Source organism: Cryptomeria japonica, chromosome 2 (assembly GCF_030272615.1).
Source record: "Cryptomeria japonica chromosome 2, Sugi_1.0, whole genome shotgun sequence".
Taxonomy (NCBI): Eukaryota; Viridiplantae; Streptophyta; class Pinopsida; order Cupressales; family Cupressaceae; genus Cryptomeria; species Cryptomeria japonica.
This window is the reverse complement of record NC_081406.1, coordinates 545,986,914-546,001,290: the sequence shown is the minus strand read 5'-3', so window position 1 is coordinate 546,001,290 and position 14,377 is coordinate 545,986,914. Positions and strand designations below refer to the sequence as shown.

The 14,377-nt window shown below is 35.7% G+C and overlaps 1 protein-coding gene across 1 annotated transcript; it reads left to right on the top strand.

Moving 5' to 3' along the window:
* Window positions 1-13,509: 13,509 nt before the first annotated feature.
* LOC131028125 (uncharacterized) lies at window positions 13,510-13,857 on the top strand. The gene has a single exon (XM_057958350.2). It carries the CDS (start codon window positions 13,510-13,512, stop codon window positions 13,855-13,857), a length of 348 nt encoding a protein of 115 aa, XP_057814333.2.
* Window positions 13,858-14,377: the final 520 nt, after the last annotated feature.

The following is a 14,377-nucleotide window of genomic DNA, read 5'->3' as shown; positions in this document are numbered from 1 at the left end:
CAAGTACTAATACCTTGTTGTAAGGATGTTTGTATCCTTATATGCGAAGGTATAGATGTTGTATGTTGTATGTTGTAGTAGTATGTAGTAAGTGATCTCCTCTTCAATGGTTGAATCCTTGTCTTGAATGCAACACTTAGCCTTGAATGGAGACTTGAAATGATCAATTGCTTGAAGGAATGCTTGAATGCTTGAATGCTTGAGTATAGTTTCCACGCTTTTTCCATCCTATACAAATGAGAGAGAAAATGTTCTTTATATACTTGTCAATTAGGGTTAATAGACTGATTTTCCCGACCTTAGGCCGACCAGGAAAGACAATTTTCCAATTTGCAAACATAAAGACCCGAAGTCCAAAAGAGACCGGGCCCAAAATGGGACCCAGGGACTAGGGCGCTGGGCGCCATGGTCCTGGGGGACCAGGGCGCTGGGCGCTCTGGTCCCACCTCCCGGGACAGCAGGGTGCAAAGGAGGTTCAGGCCAGGGTGCAAGAAAATGCAGTTTTTGGTGTCATAATCAGGTTTCGGGGTCTCCATTCAGGTTCCGTGTTGCGTCGCCATCGTGAAGACTGAAATGCAGTCGAAATTGCAAGTGTCGCAATTTTAGGACGCTACATTTAGCCCCCACTTTAGCGGGAGTATGTATGCTCATACTTCCGGTAAAGTACAAGGAAACAACATTGAAAAACTTTCACCACGTCAAGGAGGCAAGATACACCAAGCCCCCAGTGGACTAAGGATCTTACGACTTCGATTGACAAAGTAAAAGGGAAGATCACGAGGGAGAACCATGACTGTCAGTAGTAAGGTTCCCTCACTATGAGTCATGCAAGAGAAATACCGAAAATTTTCAAGGCAAAGCTGAGTTCTCCAAGAAATTTTCATGTATCCTGAAGGGATAGACAGGGTGTATGCCCCCCTACGTTAAAGCGATCGCACACGCCTCAACGGGGGTGATTGTTTTAACGTAGTCATACACATAAGAAATGAGAAAGGAAAGGAGCACGTTATCGCAAGGATTTAGCCCCCAAGTGTGAGATAAACCCAAGGATAATAGACACAAAACACAAAGCACAAGGTAACTTCGCTTTCCTCGGGGTCAGTATGCTGTATGATAATTCATGTATATCATATGTATGTATGCATAATTGTTCTTCATTCCCCAATCAAGGAAGGTCACCTAGAAGAAGGGAACACATGTGTCTTTTGAGTCAACATGAGAGAGACCAAAAGAGATCTCAATGCTTTGCATCGTCCTCAAGTAGACAACACTAAGGACAACAAATAGAAGAATGAGAATAACATATAGAAGAAGTAACACAAGAGAGGAGGAGAGAATCTTCTATGCTAATGTAACTAGTCTAGCACGTCATCTACCCCCCGATCTTGCTGATCAATGTTTCAGGAAGGCAGGGAACACGCTAGAGGAGGAACATTCAACACAGCAGATGGAGCTATCACAAGATCCAAACAAGGGCTATGTTCATGTTCCAAGCCACGTTGTTCTTGTCTAGGAGCTAGGATAAGTGCTTTAGAAAATTCGTTAGATAGATGGTTATCAACATCAACAAGTTCATATTCACTATCAGAAGCAAGAGGAGTAGCATTTGCATCATGAATAACATTTTCATCTATATCATCATCAAGATTTATAAAAATAGGATCTTTAACTCACACAGGATCAAGACCATCATGCATCTTATGTTTAGGAGATTTCGGCTCAATCGTCGGTTGAGGAGAAAATGGAATAATGCTTGTTGAAGGTGTTTTTGGGGATTGCAAAGTTTGAGCTCTAAGACGACGCTTTCACCGACGTTCACGTGCAGAACGATTCCATCTAGTCTTAGTAGGAAGATTAGGAGATTGAGGAGGAGGAATGTTCTCATCCTTATCACTTGGGTGTTTAGGTTGTGGTCTCTTACGCTGGATAATAGGAGAAGAAGAAGGTCTCTTCTCTCTATAAAAGGAAGGAGGAGGAACTGCTCCATATAAAGGAGGAATATTTGGTTTAGGAAGAAGACCAAGTCCATCATGACGAGGAGGTATAGGTCTACTTTTAGAAGGTTTATTAGGCATAGACATAATCACATCCATGGGAACGGGTTGGGAATCTTCTTGAGGAAAGACATTAGTTTTATCTTTCAAAGGAAGAACTTCCTTCTCAAGAATGATAGGAATATCAAGTTTAGGTGTTCTAGGTTCACTTAGAGATAGGATCATATCTGTTTTCCACTTTTGATAAGATTTGAAAAGATGATCACTTCGCGGAGGAAGAGATTGGAATTGTTTAGGCCAAAAGTAATCAATAGGAACGCTATAAGTTCTTTCAACTGGTTTAAAGAGACTATGATTGACAGTAACAATTTCACCATTATGGGGAAATTTCAAACACTTATGAATAGGAGAAGCAATAGATTTCATGGAAGATAGCCAAGGATAGCCAAGCTTCACACGAAATTGTTCGGAAGATGGAATAATAGCAAAGTTCACATCAAGGGATTTGTTATGGACCTCAATAGGCAATGTAATAGAACCAATTGCAGGAGAAGAAAATGCATCAAATAGTTTCACAATCACATCTGTTTTGTCATATATCACTTGATTCAATTGCAAAGTAAAAAGAAATTCTTCAGTAATAACATTAATCATGCACGAAGGATCAATAAGCACTCCACGGCAAGGTGTATTCTTGACTTTTGCAACTATGTATAAAGGACCATCAGGTGCCCTAATGGTTTCACTGGAATCAAACGTGATGGAAGGTTCTTTAGGGTTTTCTTGCTGCTCTACAAAGTTAATCACATTCGGAGTCATAGACACAAGACCATCAGATGAGAGAGAGGAATCATTAGCCTCAATTGCATTAGAGGTATGAGAAGGTAATGGATCAGTGAAAATCTGAAGATTTTGATTAGGAGGAGCTATAGATGTATTGCCTTTATCATTCACTCCAGAAACAGAAATAGTATTATTATCAATCAAATCTTGAATTTTACCCTTTAAAGAAAAACATTTTTCAGTATCATGCCCAGGCTGACGATGAAATTGACAAAAAGCTTTGTTATCAAAATAAGGTGAAGTAATCTTTGCAGGATCAATTTGCCTTATAGGAGGAAGAGTAAGCACATTTTGTTCCAATAACTTATTCATAATACTATGCAATGATTCATTCAAAGGAGTATACTTTCTTTCTTTCTTGAAAAATTTAGAAATAGGAGGCACACCTGATGCTGCATTCACATTGTTGTTGATGATGTTTTCATTGAATTTGATGGAATCTCTGTTCGGTTTAAACTTCCCAAATGGTTGTTGACTGCTATCACCCTTATCACTCGGAGCCATAGGATGTGATTGTTCCATTTGACTCACAGTCAGTTGATAATTGTGAAGAGTTGCACACAACTGTTGGAAAGAAGTAAACTCAGAAAACAGAAGTTTGTCTCGAATATCTTTTTGTAAATTAGAAATAAAGATTCTTTGAATATCATTGTCAGGCACTGGAAAGGAAATTTGAGCATACAAATGCTTATATCTACCAATGAAATCAGTCACTTTTTCTTTAACACCTTGTTTACAATGCATTAAATCAATCAAAGTAACTTTAGGACTTATATTGTTTTGAAATTGTTGAATGAAAGCATTTGCAAGTTGTTCGAAAGAAGTAATAGAATAAGAAGGCAACGAGCAATACCATTGTAGGGCTTTGTCTCTTAATGTTCTAGTGAACAGTTTTGCAAGCAACCTTTGGTCATAAGCAAAATCAGTACATATTGTTTGAAAAGTCTTAACATGTGTTAGAGGATCACCTTTACCATTATAAAGCTCCAAATGCGGGATTTCAACATGTTTAGGAGGGATAGCTCGAACAATGTCAAGAGAAAGTGGGCTCGCAACATCAAATGTGGGCACACTAAACTTAGATTGATTCATAGAAGCAATTTGTTGTTGTAAAGAAGAGACAGTTTGTGCAAGATTGTCAATGGTCGCTTCAGTCGAAGAATTCATATTAGATGTGTTAGATTGAGATGGAGGTGTTATGTTATTGAAAGAAGGTAAAGAGTAAGGTGGTGGGACTCTATGATAATTAGTCATAGGAGATTATTGGACAGGAGGAACACTACAAGGAGGAATGGAATGGTTAAACGAATTGCCCCCTTGCATCATGTTCATTTGTGGAGATGTAATAGGAACACTCATTGAAGGGACGAATGAAGAAATCGGATTGAATGAAGGAAGAGGGTTAATTGAAGAAGAAGGGTTGCCCCCATGACTGGTGATCACAGGAGGAATGTCTTGTGTAGAAGTAGCCATTATGTTTGATGTAAAGGTAGGTACGCTAGCAATAGAAGTCATCAAAGGAATAGAATGATTGACTTGAGTAGGAGGTTGTGTATAACCCAAATTTTCAGCACAACTCTTCATAGGCATCACATTTGAATCCACAATGTGTGCAATACCACGCAAAATATCAATTCCATTCTTATCACTTTGAAGCATACGTTTTAGACCCTCAATTAAAGGAAGAGCTTGACTATCAGGGTATTCTTGAGACATCCATTGTCGAAAATCGTCAAATTGGTTATCCAATTTCGAAAGTTGTTCTTCAGAAACCTCATGGAGAGCTTCTTCATCATTAGGAGGATTAGAGGAATTACCCATGTCCTTGTTAAAAAGGCTATTCAAATTAGGTTCCATCTCCTCAGTAGTTAAACCTCGGAAAGACTTAATTCTACGACTTCGTCTAACGGGAATAGTGTAAGTAGGGCTTATTGTTGTAAAACTCATGCACTAGAGAGAGAGAGAAAGTTTTGAATTTAGAGGTAGCAATTTTCAGTAAAATCAGCCAATCTTCTGGATTTAAGCTGTTAAATATAATCAGGACAATCTCCCGAAATTTCAGAAAAAATGTCAGGGACCGTGGCGCTTCGGAGTGCACACGGTCCCGACAACTTTTTTCGAAATTTGCAGGGATGAAAGTTATGATGATTTTAGAGCTAATCTGAAAAAATTGAGTGATTTTACGATCTGTAGATAGGCCAAATTAAAGTTGCAATCTCGAAATTGAACCCTACCAAGATTGTCGAAAAATGCAAAAATTTGAATTTTGAAAAAGAGAGGGAAACTGAAATTTTGAATGTTATGATTTTAGAGGGAATGTCAAGAGCAATGCAAATTTTGAAATTTAAAAATTGACTCAATTTCACGCAAAATTCAATTTTGAAAGTGGAAATTAAAGTTGTTGTAATTAAGCACTTAATTTCAAAAGTCACAAATTGTAAGAATTTGAATAAAGCACTGAAATTTCGAATGAATGCAAACACACTTTTCAGATTTAGGACAGTAAGAACACAATTTTGACACAAAATTTCAATTTCGATGATTTTTGAATGTTTAGAAGCCTTAATCCAAGCAATCACAAGACCAACTTTGACTATAATTTTGAAGGTGTTAAAATTGATAAAATCAGCCAAAATTCTGGATTTTAGCAGGAAAATACAGTAAGATCTAGCTCCCGAAATTTCGGAAAAAATGTCGGGGACGATGGCGCTCGGAGTGCACACAGTCCTCGCAACTTTTTTCCAAATTTTCAGGGATGAAAGATATTGTGATTTTATTGCGGAATCCAAAGTTACAGCTGATTTGGAGATGTTTTGATCAGTGAAATTGTCGGACAAAGGTTGAATCAAGAGGGTTTTAAAAATTAGGGTTTTGACACTTAACCACTTAATTTTCAGAATTAAAGCACAAATATGAATTGATAATTTGTAATAGAAGGGCAGATCTGAAACAAGCATCAACATTTAGACATTTCACAAGCTTAATTACTAAAAAGAAAATTTAGGGTTTTTATGCAATTAACCTCTAAAATTTTGCAAAAGATCAAACATGGAAATGTAATCAAGGAATCCAATTTTCAGATCTAACTATGAATAATCAGAAAGGATGTTCACGTCGGGTTCACCAAAATGTAAAGCAGAAAATCGCGATCGAACCCTAGTTGCTCTCCCCTCTTCCAACTCCAAGGAGAGAGAAGGGAGATTCACTAGGGTTGATGGTTTTCACTTAGGGGAGAGACTTTACATTCAAAAGAGGGGTTGAAACCCACAAGATCCAATCCCACGCAATGCAAGATTGGATGCTAAATGAGTTTCAAGGGTTATGACAGCAAGGCTACCCTCTTTTGTAAAGAATGTGCATAGAAGAATTAAGCTAGGAATGCATAGAAAGTGACAAAGATTCGCTTATAAACTGAGATAGGGATATAAGATGAAGCTGCGGACCTGGAATTAGCAGTAAAATGTCGATACGGCGCTGTCCTGCAAATTTGAGCAAAAGTTGTCAGGACGATGGCGCCCGAGCGCCACGGTCCTCCGAAAAATCCGTGAAACGAAGGGGGATCTGTTCGTCTCTACACAAGGATTCCAGATCTTCAATTTCAGCCGTGTACCTGCAACCTACACACAGAAAAGCGGAGACGATTGGGGGGTTAGGGATTATGGGTTTGCCTTTAGGTCAAACCCCGGTTTTGGAATTAACCAAGAAATGAGCAATGCTGTAAATGTAAATGTCTATAATGTAAAACAAGTACTAATACCTTGTTGTAAGGATGTTTGTATCCTTATATGCGAAGGTATAGATGTTGTATGTTGTATGTTGTAGTAGTATGTAGTAAGTGATCTCCTCTTCAATGGTTGAATCCTTGTCTTGAATGCAACACTTAGCCTTGAATGGAGACTTGAAATGATCAATTGCTTGAAGGAATGCTTGAATGCTTGAATGCTTGAGTATAGTTTCCACGCTTTTTCCATCCTATACAAATGAGAGAGAAAATGTTGTTTATATACTTGTCAATTAGGGTTAATAGACTGATTTTCCCGACCTTAGGCCGACCAGGAAAGACAATTTTCCAATTTGCAAACATAAAGACCCGAAGTCCAAAAGAGACCGGGCCCAAAATAGGACCCAGGGACCAGGGCGCTGGGCGCTCTGGTCCCACCTCCCGGGACAGCAGGGTGCAAAGGAGGTTCAGGCCAAGGTGCAAGAAAATGCAGTTTTTGGTGTCATAATCAGGTTTCGGGGTCTCCATTCAGGTTCCGTGTTGCGTCGCCATCGTGAAGACCGAATGCAGTCGAAATTGCAAGTGTCGCAATTTTAGGACGCTACATTTAACCCCCACTTTAGCGAGAGTATGTATGCTCATACTTTCGGTAAAGTACAAGGAAACAACATTGAAAAACTTTCACCACGTCAAGGAGGCAAGATACACCAAGCCCCCAGTGGACTAAGGATCTTACGACTTCGATTGACAAAGTAAAAGGGAAGATCACGAGGGAGAACCATGACTGTCAGTAGTAAGGTTCCCTCACTATGAGTCATGTAAGAGAAATACTGAAAATTTTCAAGGCAAAGCTGAGTTCTCCAAGAAATTTTCATGTATCCTGAAGGGATAGACAGGGTGTATGGAGAAGGGAGATTCACTAGGGTTGATGGTTTTCACTTAGGGGAGAGACTTTACATTCAAAAGAGGGGTTGAAACCCACAAGATCCAATCCCATGCAATGCAAGATTGGATGCTAAATGAGTTTCAAGGGTTATGACAGCAAGGCTACCCTCTTTTGTAAAGAATGTGCATAGAAGAATTAAGCTAGGAATGCATAGAAAGTGACAAAGATTCGCTTATAAACTAAGATAGGGATATAGGATGAAGTTGCGGACCTGGAATTAGCATTAAAATGTCGATACAGCGCTGTCCTGCAAATTTGAGCAAAAGTTGTCGGGACGATGGCGCCCGAGCGCCACGGTCCTCCGAAAAATCCACGAAACGAAGGGGGATCTGTTCGTCTTTGCACAAGGATTCCAGATCTTCAATTTCAGCCGCGTACCTGCAACCTACACACAGAAAAGCGAAGACGATTGGGGGGTTAGGGATTAGGGGTTTGCCTTTAGGTCAAACCCCAGTTTTGGAATTAACCAAGAAATGAGCAATGCTGTAAATGTAAATGTCTATAATGTAAAACAAGTACTAATACCTTGTTGTAAGGATGTTTGTATCCTTATATGCGAAGGTATAGATGTTGTATGTTGTATGTTGTAGTAGTATGTAGTAAGTGATCTCCTCTTCAATGGTTGAATCCTTGTCTTGAATGCAACACTTAGCCTTGAATGGAGACTTGAAATGATCAATTGCTTGAAGGAATGCTTGAATGCTTGAGTATAGTTTCCACGCTTTTTCCATCCTATACAAATGAGAGAGAAAATGTTGTTTATATACTTGTCAATTAGGGTTAATAGACTGATTTTCCCGACCTTAGGCTGACCAGGAAAGACAATTTTCCAATTTGCAAACATAAAGACCCGAAGTCCAAAAGAGACCGGGCCCAAAATAGGACCCAGGGACCAGGGCGTTGGGCGTCATGGTCCTGGGGGACCAGGGCGCTGGGCGCTCTGGTCCCACCTCCCGGGACAGCAGGGTGCAAAGGAGGTTCAGGCCAGGGTGCAAGAAAATGCAGTTTTTGGTGTCATAATCAGGTTTCGGGGTCTCCATTCAGGTTCCGTGTTGCGTCGCCATTGTGAAAACCGAAATGCAGTCGAAATTGCAAGTGTCACAATTTTAGGACGCTACAATATATATACATGTATATATATATATATAATGTATATATATATATGTACATGTACATACATGTACATATATGTACATGTATGCATATATATGTATATGTATATGTATATGTATATATATATATATATATATATATATATATATCTTCGGTGATGTTACACTTTCATAATTGTTGCTTATGCATATCATGCTTATATTTCATGACATCATGCTCATGCTTATATGCTCATGTACATGTGTATATATATGTATATATACACATGTACATATATACATATATATACATATATACATATATACATATATATATACATATATATATATATACATATATACATATATACATATACATATGTATATATATGTATATATATGTATATATGTACATGTGTATATATATATATGTATATATATATATATATATATATATATATATATATATATATATATATATATATATATATATATATATATATATATATATATATATATATATATATATCTATGTGTGTGTGTGTGTGTATTGGAGCCTCCTCTATATATTGCTTGTCTTGTCTCTTCGTTGATTTATGCTTACTTGTTTTTAATTGGCACTTAGGTTGTTGTCGCTTGATAATTTTCCTCGAAAATAGGGGCAAAAATGGGTAGCACCTTGTCATCTCTTCTCACATATGATTTCATGATTACACCTTGTTATTTTATATCACATGTCACAAAATGAAATAGTTTTGACATTGTTATATGATTGTTATGCTTATTTGAGCATATCTTTTTTATGTTATTTTTTCCGCTATTCTCCAATTCCTTGCTTGTTTCACAATGAAAACAGTTTAAGGGGCATTTAATATCACTAATGTTCATTTTTATGGCTCCTTTATAGTCTTATATCAAGTTATTTTGTAGGCTCCTTCACATCACTATATTTTAGTTCCTTTTGTTGGCTCCTTCACAACCTTGTATATTTGTTTCTTTTGTAAGGTGTTTTGTAACACTTAAAACCAATTTCTTTTGTAGTATCCTTCACAAGATTATATTACTAGTGGCTCATTCACAACCCTACATATCCTTTTTTACTTTTTCACATTATGGTTGATACTATTGAGTTGTTTCTTATGCTTATTTTCAATTTATATTAGATGTCACTACTCATGGAATTTTGCACCTGCAAGTTTCAAGATGGAGTTATCACCACACAAAGTATGTGATGAATATCCTCCATATCCATAACCTTTTTCATGTGCTTTTTATTTACTTTCATGTTGAATACTTGTTTAATTTGATGTATGAATGATTATAGTAGTTCACATGCAATTCAAAGTGGGGCATATGTACTAATTAACACTTTTCCCTATTTATTTTGGACTCATTTGACACATCATCCTAGGTACAATATACTAGTGTCCAAATGACACACAACTATTGGCATCCAACCTATACATTGCATTATATTTTGATTTCCTATTCTCTAATGGTCCAAACCCGCCCTTCATATCTTAGGCCAAATCCACAACTAAGTTTCTTAACCTTAAAAATTGTGCTTGATTTTGTCCCACCTCTCCAAATTTAAGTTTAGTCATGGGCCCACATTAACTCATTTTCAACTAATTTTTGTCCATCAAGTCAAATATATAATATTCAAATTGTGGCACTAAGGTAGCTATTGCATAAAAGGATGAACCCTAATTCATTTTATACATTCACCTATAACATCATATCATCTAAGCACTAAAGCATTTGAAAGAATGACAACAACATTTGAGATCACAAGGATTACTTAGGCATCTACATTTTTGCTTGTTTTGTCTTCCAACTTGATCAAATTTGCTAAATTAATCCAAGTCTTTGACTATAGCAAAAGGAATGGAGCAAGTCACCCTCCATGCCTAACACAACAAACTCTAATAGTGTCTCTTGGCACCACCAAGTCTAGATAACATAGGTGAATATATTTCTAAATATGATAAATGTTGAGATCAATGACACAACAAAAGTTTAGATCCTTAAGTACTAGGTTAAAACCATATGTGCAAGATTGATACAAGACAAGCTATACATTATTTCTTATTCTATCATAGTTTCATTGTCTTTGATTGGATAGTAGGAATTATATTAAATCAAACACAAAATTAGATAGGAACATCCCCATATTACAAATAAAAATAAGTTCCATTCACCTTTTTTGCTAAGTTTAAAAAGTTCATTTATATAATATTTATTACGCCAAGAGGCGTAACCTATAGTGGCAGCACGGGGTGGAGTGGGATGGCGTGACCGTGTTAAAAAAAATTTGTTAACTTTTATAAATTGAAAGCCGACAAGTAATATTTAATAAATATTATATCTTTTTGAACCGACAACTAAATAATCATAACGTTTCAAACTAATATAAATACTGATGAATGTGTAGAATTAAAAACATATTACTGTGAATAAATACAAAAAAAAATTATCACCAGCGAGTGCGAATAGTGCAAATACTTCAAATAAATTTACCAACAACTGCAAATAGTGCAAATAGTGCGAATAAATTTACCCAGAATATAGTGCAAGGTGGTGCAAATAAATACTCTATAAAAAAGTAAGTCATTTTAACTTTATTTTACCTATAATGTAAAATGGGTATTATATATACAATGGATAATGATATCTTTTATTATATTTTTAGTAAAAGTAAATATTTTTTAATTCTATATTATTTATAGTAGTTTATATATTAAGTTGATATTAAATTAATTTATATAATTAAATAATATGATTAAGTTAATATTTCTCATATATTTTGTATATAATTAAGTTGATATGAACCTAAATTATATAATTAAGTTAATATTTTTTTTAGTTTTTAAATATATTTTATTTATATTATATTCTTTTTTATTTTTATATTTAATTATATTATTTTTATTTATTTTTTATTTTAATTAAATTGATATTAACTTGATATGAACATATTTAAAATAGGTAGTATAAATTATTAATAAGGATATTTTTAAATATGTAATAATTTATAATTAAATTTGTAGGATGCCTCGTCGTCCAAGGACAAGTTTTGAAAATAAAGAGCAACGAAAAGAGCATCGAAGAGAATATGCTCAAAATTATATGAGACAACGACGTGAACAAATGGCTAATGCAGAAAGAGAGGAAGTAAGAATTCATTCAACTGAAGAGCAACAAAGAGAAAAAAAGAGAGAATATGCTCGAAATTATATGAGTCAATGACGTGAACAAATGACTGATATACAAAGACAAGAAGAAAGGAATCATCAAAACCAAAATGATAGACAAAGAAGTGCTAAACGTAGGGCAGAAATGACAGTGACAAAGATTGAAGAGGAAATGAGACAACATGCAGATAAAATGATGAAACATCGTGCACAAACATCTCAAGATGATGGATATATATTAAGAAGAAGAATACAAAGAGCTATGCATTCTGATCAATTGAATGAGATGGAAAGACAACAAATACAAGTGCGTAATTGTGAAGCAGTTGAGGTTAGTTCCGAAGGGATGAATTCTTTGACAATTGATCATGTGCTACAAACACCAAATGATAGAGTTCAAAATGTAATGAATGTTGATTTTCAAAATCATATGGAAAATAATAGTTCACAACAAGAATTAACAACTCCTCTAAGAAGACAGACAATTGCAAAGAACACAAAATAGAAGAGATCAAGGAGTAGTTAATAATGATGGAAATATTGAGATTGATTTGAAGACTTTACAAATGATATTTCGACATGGACTCGATCAACTTTCTACACCAAGTATGTGCTACATTTGTCAAGAGAGTTATCCTGCAATGAAGGTTGTGCAGGTACTTAAGGGCCCTATTTGCAATCGATGTCGACAAGAGAAAAATGAACATCGATTTTCAGAATCAAACAATATGGATCCTGGTCCACAACCATTAGAACTTGCAAATTTAACACAAATAGAAGAAATGTTGATAGCACGTGTCAACCCAATTCTTCAAGTAACACATGCAACTGGGGGTCAATACAAATATAAAGGACATACCATAAGTTTTCCACAAGAAGTGAGAGAAATAGCTAAAATTTTACCACATCAGATAAAAGATTTGCCAATCATCATTGTTCGAAAAAAAGATCAGCGTGGAACAAATTATAATTTTACAGTTAATAAAGAGAGGGTATATAGAGCACTTAAATATAAAATAAAACATGATAAGTTCTATAGAGATGTTCAAATTGATGAAAATGCACTTAATGACCTTACATGTAATTCAGATGAGAACATTTTTGATCAATTGAATTATGTTCATATGGAGTTTGATTCAGACACAAATGAATATGTATTTGTGGGTCCAATATTAGAGATGGATGAAGAAAACATTATTAATCACACTACATCAATGGCCTCTAAACCTCCAAATGCTCGAAGAGAAATGGAACTAATTCATGCATGGGTAAATAATCCTAATGTAGATCCTGGATCACTAATTGATTGGCCAGGAATTGGAGCATCTCCAATAAATGAGTATGTCACTGAAGGATTACTTGATATGGCTTTTCCAACACTATTCCCAGATGGACAATGTGATTGGATAAAACCACGAATAAGGAGAGTCCATCTACATGAGTTTGATAAGCATTTACTTCGATATAGAGATCATCGTTTTAGCTGACACCCAAGATTTAGATATTATATGATGAATATGATTATGCGACATCGTGCACAAAACTCATCTGCAGTGTTTGTCAAAAAGAGCTTGCAAGAGATGCCAATCACAATCAATGAGTTACGAGAACATATGGAAAATATCCCACACTCACATCTAGCTGATCGTTTGATGCGTTTTGGCACAACACTAAGGGGTACAAACCTGGATGTGCCCCACCAGATCCACCAACATATGTTATGGTTGAATTTGACAATTATTCTGGACTTCCTTTTGAAGATGCATCTCCTAATTTGATTCCTATTTCACCAATACAAAGGGGCCATACACGTCAATTGCCACTACGATTGGCTTGGGCACTAACAATCCATAAATCACAAGGATTGACTCTTTCAAAGGCAACAATTGACATAGGACCAAGAGAAAGGGCAGGATTAACATTTGTTGCTATATCACGTGTTAAGGCCTTGGATGGAATTAGAATCTCACCACCATTTTCATATGATCGTTATGAAAAAATGAAGACAGGAAAGCAACTTGCCAAAAGGAAAGCAGAGGAAGAAAGACTCAAATCTTTGGAAACATAATATTTTTATGTAATGTATACATTGTTGAATTGAACTCTTCTATTAAAATTGGGATTAAATTTGTGTTTTTAAAGATGAAATGTTGCATTCAATATGAATTCCTATTGTACACTCCATTGAATATGATAGGCATCATGATTTGTAAAGGATAAATATGCTTTATTTAAAACAAAAGGTGATAAATTAATACTTTACATGTCACGTTGCAGATGCTACTAGCCTACATATCTTAATACATCTATCTAAAATACACCGAGAGATATCAGTCTCGAGGCGCCTAACTATTCTCAACAACAATTTAAAATAGGCACCTCGAGACTGATATCTCTCGGCGTATTTTAGATAGATGTATTAAGATATCTAGGCTAGTTATTGAGCTTTTCAACTCAAGATAATTTATTATAATGTCTTATCAAGATTCAACTACATATTTTTTTATTCAAACTCATTGACTCGGGTAATGGTTCACATGAACCTATCTCTCATGACCACAAGTGATCTACTTAGAACTCATTGCATC

Excerpts from the sequence above, each read along its gene's own strand:
- LOC131028125 (XM_057958350.2), top strand. The coding sequence starts at position 13,510 with ATGGTTGAATTTGACAATTATTCTGGACTTCCTTTTGAAGATGCATCT.